Source organism: Echinops telfairi, unplaced genomic scaffold (assembly GCF_000313985.2).
Source record: "Echinops telfairi isolate 266 unplaced genomic scaffold, ASM31398v2 ScPeMD7_29;HRSCAF=101, whole genome shotgun sequence".
Lineage (NCBI taxonomy): Eukaryota > Metazoa > Chordata > Mammalia > Afrosoricida > Tenrecidae > Echinops > Echinops telfairi.
Window position 1 is genome coordinate 7,938,199 of NW_022103926.1, and position 8,611 is coordinate 7,946,809.

Below are 8,611 nucleotides of genomic sequence, written 5' to 3' on the forward strand. Positions count from 1 at the left end.
GAAGGAGGAGGAGGAGGGGGAGGAGAAGGAGATGGCAAGGAATAGATTCCCTGGAACCCCTGGTGAGATAGCTGGGTGAGTGTTGGGCTGCTCACTGGCCACTCCAGAAAAGCTGAGATTGTCTGCTCCAGGGAGGATTGAATCTGGAAAGCTCTAGAGGGCAGGGAACTTCTACAGGGTTGCTATGAGCCAAAAGTGACTCAAAGGCAGTAGGCGGTGATGGCAATTGGCAATGACAATTTGCATTCTGTAGAAGTATGCTTCACAACGAAGCAGCAAACAATAGTAATAGTAGCATACTACTGCACAACTGCAGAAAACAAAACAAAACAAAAAACCCCACAGATACCACCACATAAAACGTACAAAGGCCAACGCCTGCAGACCTATTAGACACACTAGGCACTTCCACCTGAGAACAGAACAAGTGGAGAGACAGTAGTTCTCAATTTTCAATTATACAGGGTACAGTTTTTAATCATTCCCTAAAAAAAACCAAAACAACAACATTTGTTCTACATTTCAACCAAGGATTCAGGCTGAAATTTTCGCAAAGTGCCTTGGTCCAAGTAGGCTGAAAGGCCTAGTAAAGCGTTCAGAGTGCAAATCATCCCTCAGGCCTGGAACAAGTAAATAAAACAGTATCTACACTGTTACTGCCAGAGTCGACGTACATTCACATCACTACTTGGCTGTCTTCGGTCTCTCCTCTCACATTCTGGGAGGGAAGCTTGATGGCCGTCTTCCCAGCTCTGTGTAAAAGCCCAGGAAACCAATCTGGACAGGCAAAGTGTCGTTAAAGAAGAGAACGGCCAGGAAAAGTCTGATTTCTCCAGGTCTGGGCTGAAGCGGAGTCCCAGAGACCTCCAGTAGTACAAAGGATGGTATGCATCCTGGGGTGGGGTGCGGGAGGAAGTGCATTAGAACATACTACCGAGGGAGACTCCACCCACCATGGGATTCACCTAGCAAGACTCCACCTCGGAACCACAGAAGCAGCCAAGGCTGGGATGATTCAGGAGTCAGCTGTCAGCACCTCCCCAGGTTTAGGAAAGACCTGGTGAGGGGGTTCACCTATAGGAGAGATTACACTTCTGGCGGGATGGAAAAATAGTAATTCTACGACTTCATATTCACTGAAATAGATTAGGTCGGGCACTACCGTGAATGTCAAGATCCAGACTCAGTATCAATTTTACTCATTTGGAAAATATATGTTCAGTCGGGGACGGAACTATGAACTGCAATACATTCATATAGAAGGCAAGGCCTGAAATTTCCCACTTCACATTTTCAATGAGCAGATACAGGCACCCAAAAAAATATAAAGAAAAGCCCTGTAATGAGCTAAATTTTAGTCATTCGGCTCGGGCTATTTTTGTTCTAATGTTTTTAAGACAATCTCTGTTTTAGCTTCCCCGTGGGAGACTAACCTTAGCACAGCCATTGATCTGGGCAGCTACCATGTGTCTGGGACCCTTCACTTCAAACTATGGGTCGGGTCCAGTCCAGTCCAGCAGTTAGAGGAGGCATGGCTCCATTCTCAATAGCAGCTGTGTTTGCTTCTCACCGCCTGTGACAGGAATGTGGACAATCCATTGTCACCAAAGGCGAGTCAGAAGGGGTGGGGCGGGGACAAACGGCTACCCTCTTCAGTTCCAGCAACAGGAGGTCCACTGGCACCAGGCCCCTGCTGCGAAAGGCTGCTGCTACTGCTGTTGTCTGGAGCCAGGGAGGGCCAGCAGCTGCACGGTATCCGGTATCTGTAGGCCAAGACCCAGCCCCACCCCCAAATTGTTCACTTTGTGGTTCCTTTGGTTTTGTTGTTGGCTGGTGACTCGGAAGACTCCATGGGATACAGAGCAGAATTGTTCCTTAGTGTTTTCCTTGGCTGTCATCCTCACACAGGCAAATCGCCAGGTTGGTTGGTTTTTTTATGCCTGGGTGCTTTGGCACCATCAACTTTCGGGTTTCAGGCAGTGCTAACAGCGCCACCTAGGGTCCTTCAGACCATTTATTTTACATGGTTTTGTCTCTTCTCATGTTCTTGAGTTAAAGATACGTAAAAAGGATTGGATCAAAAATTCAAGGAGACATGAGCCTCTTTCCTCAGTGAGACAATGTGGAGCCACTGTCCCCGATCCATCTCACACCACACACTCAGCCTGGGCCCATCACGTCCAACTTCCAGTCTGCCTGGGGACACCAAAGCTTTCAGAATGAGCTTCTCTTAGGGCCTAAGACTTGGGCAAACACAGCGGAGGCACTTCAGGGAGCTCAGCAGCAAAAAGGGCCGGGCCTTGCCCCATGACAAAGTCATTCCAGTGTGACCAGAGGTAACATGTCAATAAGTGGACAAGGTTGAACACAAATTAAATACTCCAAAAAAACCAGATTATATGCAAACCTTTCAAGCGTAGGCATAACAATACCAAAATAGTACTATTCCCCACCCCCCTCTCTCTCACAAACATATGCAAAAATATCTTTAATGTGGTTAGCCACATGGTAATATATCAAAATTAGAGACTATTTTAAAATAACACTTCAAAATTCAGTCAAAACAATACTGTCTATTTTGAAGCAAAATACACTCATGATTCATCCATTGCTAGACATTTGGTGCTATCGAGAAATGTGTGGTTTGTGTTTTTTGGTTTTGCGGGGGCCTTTGACTTGGATGGAAATACTCTCGATTGTTTACAGGAAGTAGAGAGAATGGAACTTGGGGGCAAACTGTTTAGAGCTAGCGGGGACGGTTCACAGTCCGATGTGCTCACAGTCACAGATGGTACTTCCACTGATCCTGGCTGGAGGGCTTCCAGCGTCACCTGAATAACAACTTTGGTTTCGGGCGGCCATCCCTCTAATTGCTTAGGCTTCTTAAACATTTGATGACACCGAGTCTTATGCTCCATTTTCTCCTTGAACGTTAAGAACTGTAGTCGGCATTTGGAACACTGGTGGACAGGTTTTTCTATGTGCCCTGTGTAGTGGCACATGTATGGTGAGGCAGTCTTGAAAACTTTGAGGCAGAACGGACAGAGCAAACTCTTAGTGTTTTCATGGCAGGTCCTGAAGTGGGTTTCCACATCCCTGAAGGTCGACGACCTGTACTTGCAAACCTGGCACACGTAAGGCATTTCATTGGGTTTGTGCGTGTCCTTCATGTGTTGTAAAAGATCTTGGTCTGTTTCGAATGACAATTCGCAGATTTTACAGACAGAAGAGGGCTCCTGGCTTATGTGCACACGCTCAATGTGGCGCTGTAGCTGGATGGGAGTGAGAAACGGCCGATAGCAGTGTTGGCAGGTAGTGTGACTGTCCCAGCTGTCACCTCTCTGATGCTCAAGTTCCAGGTGGTGCTTCATGTGGTTCATGAACTTTACATTCTTCAGAACTTTCAGACAGCTGAGGCATTTAAAGTTTGTGTGAGTCTTCTCTTCTGGCTGCCCATCTCCTTCATGTTGGCCATAGTAGAAGTCATCAAGTAACATGACCAGATTCCCTTCCTGGGAACTGAAGATCTTAGTCGGACTTGCTAGTCTGGAAAAGTCTGTTTTGGCCTGCTCCCTGCTTTCCCCATCTGGTTGTACAGGTTTAAAGCGGGTCTTGTCCTTTGGAAAAACTCTTGAAAAAGGTGCACCATTCTGAGCATAGCTTATTGAGGTATTCACACCTGTTAAAGATGTGTTCTGCTGGCTGTTCTCTGTCATAGAGAGATCCAAGGACAGTGCTGAAGAATGGCCCCTAGGGTTTCCATCACTGAGTTTAGGTCGCTTGGGATTGATGCTGTTGACTTCCGAAGTGGAAACTTCTTCTGGTACACAAGGCCTTTCTTTGACTCCTCCAACCGGAAGTACCGCTCCTCCTGGATGCTGCAGCGAACCTGGGAACCTAGTCAAAGGAGAATGTACCTCTGAAGCCCTGGTAGGCTCGATCTGTGGTGAGCTCTTGTCATAACCAGGATGAGACAAAGGCTCAATAATAATGGGACTGTCTGTTGACCTCGATTCAGATGAAGAAGCTGGCGAGACAGCCACCACTTTTGCTGTAGGGGTCGTCTGTCTTGTAGGCTGCAAGTTCCTGTGGGCAGGGTCTTGGCTGAGCTGACTATATTTTTTCCTTCTTGAACATGAACCTGGGATAACTCGGTTCAAAATGGTGGAAACAACTGGTCTTGGATGTGAAGTGACGCCAACAAAGATCAGGTCGGCATCTTCGTTGACATGCTCCACCCCAACAAAGATCAGGTCGGCATCGCCGTCGTTCACAGGTGTGTCTTCTCTGGTGCTGTTTTGCGGCTCTAGCTTGTCTTGATCCTCCTGACACGACGACTCCATTTTAAAACTTCTTGTGCTTGGATGGTGGCAGGGCCACAGCAAGTCCTTTTTTACAAACTGCCACCTAAGTACAAACACATTACATCAGTGAGGGCGGTGAAATGCAGTATCTTACTTAATTCGTATTTCACAGATCAGGACATTGAGCCCCAAAGAGAATCTCTGAGTTTAAATTCTATGATTACAAAATGAGGTTTCTGTGACCCCCAAAGCATAGCTTGCTAGTATATTGATTGAAAACTCTAATAAATAAGGAAAAAAATACATTTCAACATCAAATCCTCTAAAAATTTTGCTCCATTAATCAAGCCCTCCATCAAATACCTAAAATTGTAATATTATTTTAATGGATCCCAAAGGCTAGACTAGTTACTTAAGTGTTATCTTACCTTTCATTTTTTCCCCAAACCCTTGGCAAACAAGGGGGAAAAAATTTCATTTTCTCTAACAATTGGTATCTGCAGAATGTTTTCAATGAAATCAAACAAAATGTCCAACCATTACTCATTCATAATAAGAGAATTTTGACAAAAGACTGATGACTTGAGTCTTGTTTGGAGTTTTTCTAGCATAAGTGATTACATTTGCTAATAGTTCCCAACTCTTTCTTTCCTTGTTTCCCTGTTTCACTTCGAGAGAACACCTTCTACAGAGAAATGTGGTTGTTTGCGCACACAGGCTCTTCAAAGACAAAGCTACAGTTCTGTCTGAGAGACGAGGTCTTGAGGGCTAGTCTGAGTGAGGCGCCGGCTAAGTCTTCACGAAAGAAGCACATCCCAGCCTGTGTGGTCAGTGGATTATTAATAATACAGTTCATAGTCAGAGGAGATAATTATACTAGAGCTTAAGTTATAAGCACCCTGTTTACAGAAGCATCCCAAAGAAGGACAGCATACTTGTTAAAGTGGATGGGAAAGAAAAAGGAGGGTGACCTCCATGGTCTCACAAATGGGCTCAAAGAACAACGGTGAGGGTGGCCCAGGACCCAAGACTTAGAACTGACTTGATGGCATCTGAAAGTTTCATTATTGCTCCCTTGGCCACAATGATCTGATATGGCGGGAGAAATGTGATGTGGGGAGTAGGCTGATGCTCAGATAATCTCCCTATACCCCCACTGACAGCACCCTGCACTTACATTTTAAATATTCCAGGAAAGGTGCATTCAGAACTGTGTCTTAACTTCATGTCATCTTGACAAAGGAAAGCAACCCTTATAGAAGTGGTTAACCAACACCCTAGAACCTGGTATATGATATCTACACATATGTATTTCTATGTACTAGAAAGATATCCACATACATAGTACAGCAACCAAGGGGTAAATTTTATGTGACCTTCTTAGCCATTAAGCAAAGAACATGAAGGAATTACGTTCTAGACCTGGGGACTCCGGGCCATGGTTTCAAGGCCACATGGCATAAAGAGTCTACAAAGAGGATGCTCTACATCCTAATTTGGTGAGAATTGACTAGGATCTTAAAAACTTGTGAGCAGCCATCTAAAGTGGTATCGGTATATCCCCTGTCAAAATAAAGAAGTACTGGGGAAAAAAGAAAAGATAGACGGGAAGAATTTGTCCAAAGCACTAATAGACCATAAATACGCTAGTCTACATGTCCCTGAGACCAGAATAACTAGATGACGCCCACCTTCTACTTCTGACTGCTCAATGAGGAATCATAATAGAGGATCCTAGGTAGCGTGGGAGAAAACTAAAACAAAACTCAGTAGAAAAAAGACCTGCTTACTGGTCTTATAAGAGACTGGTAGAAACTTATGGTCCTTGGTCACCCTCCAGGATTGGAACTCAACTCACCTAACAGCTTCAATTTCCAGCCAAACAACGGACAGGTCTACAAAGTGAACTATGATACCAGGGAGTTACCATACTCTTAACAATCAGCTGTAACAGAACAAAAGGACAGTATTTTACCCAGGATAAAGTTCAAATGGCAGAAATGCAAAAGATAGGACAGATGGAAGTGGTAAACACGGAGGAGAAATTGGGAAGATTGTTAGTATTACAAAACCAAACTCACTGCCATTGAGCCAAGGCTGACTCATAGCAACCCTCTGTGAGTTTCCGAAACTGTTACTGTTTACGGAACAGAAAACCTGTCTTTCTTCTGCCGAGCTGCTGACCACGGGGAATCACAGCCCAACATAAAAACACCACACCACCAGGGCTTCTGGTAATACTACAAAATATGGATGGAAAAGAAAACTAATTTCTTCTGTACACTTTATCTCAAATTGTAATAAATTTATAAATATAAATATAAAATTATAAATACAAATTATAATAAATAATTTTAAAAATACTTAGTACCTTGTGGTAGTTATATAATCTGGTGTCAACTTGAGACTATTAAGAGTGAAGGGGTGGAGTTTAGCCTGTCAATCAGGTCACAGCTTGATGACCTCATTTGGAGGTGCTAAGGAGGCCACTGGAAGCCAGACCCAGACTCTGCTTCATCTTCCTGCTAAGACACTTGGAGCTATACTGAACTAGAGCCCTGGAGCTGAAGGAGCCATGTGGAGACCCCTGCCAGGGCTGAGATGCTTCCACTGACACTGGGTCCACAAGACTTTCCACCCACTAGCCTGTGATCTTCATGCAATTGGCATCAATGCATGTGTTGCGTGAGTCTAGGAGGAATTTATAGACTGGTATCAGACATGGGCTAATACTGGGACTTAAGGACCTAATCTGGACTGGGCTGGGATGTTTTCTTAATATACAATTACTTTTTAATATAAAGCTCTTTCATTTGTTTCTCTAGTCTACCCGGACTAACACATACCTACAACGTAATAAACTTCATCCAATTGAGTATACCACTAATATACACCCATCAACTGTGGTTTTGATCTTTATCAACCTCTGTGTCTCTATAGTCTGACAATGTGTTCCCCATTTTACAAAAGGCTCGTTTGTGGTAATAAGCTCATTGTTTTCCATTTTAAACTAACTTTTTTTTCCATTATGAAAATTTTGGTGTCAGAAGTGGGATCTCAAGGCCAGTTTCCAATGGCAACTCCTGGAATCTTAGGAAACTAGGCTTTGGATATAGCTAAGTTATTCAGATGCTCCTTTTCCCATAGATCTTTGGGACCTGCCTAAATGAATAACTCTCAGATCCTTGAAAAGTCAATTTCTAAAGACTGAGGTTTAGCTTAGCATTATTATTGACTGATTTTCATTTTATTATTTAGCCTGGATTTGTTTTATCTTTTCTCCTTGTTTTGGTTTCCACTGAAGCTTTTTCACTTCTCGGTTTTCAGGGTTAGTCACAGATCATATCTGCAAGGTGCTCAGGGTTACCAAAAGCCACAAGGTTGTGCTATCTATCTCAGGCTGTTAGTGATTCTTCCTCCAATCCTTATGCTGCACTATGCTTTATCCAGCCCAGTTTTATAAATTATCTGCTCAGTATAGAGAGTGAAAAGGTATCATGAAAGGATACAACCTTGATGATACCTTTTCCTGAATTTATACCAGGAAACATCTCCTAGTTCTGTTCAAATGACTGTTTCTTGGTCTATATACAGGTTCCACTTGAACATAAGTAAATGTTACGAAATTCCTACTATATTATCCATGGTTTTTTTTTTCCTGATCTATGTTACCAAATGCCTTCACATAATCAATAAAATACCATGTTAACACATTTCTGGTATCTGATTTTAGCCATTGTGCATCGATGATATTCCTCATTCTGTATCTTGCTCTGACAACAACTTGAGTTTCTGGCAGCTCCCTGTTGATCTATCAGGGGTCTTTAACCATTTGAATATAACTTCAGCAAAACTTTACATGTGAGATGAACAATAGTGTATAATAATTTTCACATTCTGTGGGGTCCCCTTTGACATGGGCACAAATACATCTCTCTTCTAGTCAGTTAGCCAGGCAGCTTTCTTCCAAACTTCTTTCAGCACTGCTCAAATGGTTGTTTTCAATTGTTAACCTGTTAATTCCAAGAGACTTGTTCTGTTCAAACAACTGCCTTTTGATTCATGTACTAGTTCCACGTAAGCACAACAAAGTATTCTGGGATTCCCATTCTTCTCAGGGCTATCCATAGGTTATAATGATCGACTCAGTCAAATGCCTTGGCACAGTTAGCAATGATATCCCTTGTTCACGTCACGGCCTCTTCTAAATCTAACCTGAATCTCTGGCAGCTCCCTGTCAATGTACTACTACAACTATTGTTGGATGATCTTCAGCAAAATTTTACCTGTCGTGTGACAAGTATGAC

The 8,611-nt window shown here is 43.3% G+C and overlaps 1 protein-coding gene across 2 annotated transcripts in view; it reads right to left on the minus strand.

Moving 5' to 3' along the window:
* Positions 1–6: 6 nt before the first annotated feature.
* Positions 7–8,611, minus strand: part of LOC101657277 (zinc finger protein 280B) — a 15,000-nt gene continuing 6,395 nt past the window's right edge. For both annotated transcript variants that reach the window (XM_045289618.1, XM_045289619.1), the window contains one exon: positions 7–4,407. In XM_045289618.1, the coding sequence (XP_045145553.1) occupies positions 2,595–4,343 (1,749 nt within the window). In that variant the 5' untranslated portion in view covers positions 4,344–4,407 and the 3' untranslated portion in view covers positions 7–2,594. The remainder of the gene's footprint in view (positions 4,408–8,611) is intronic.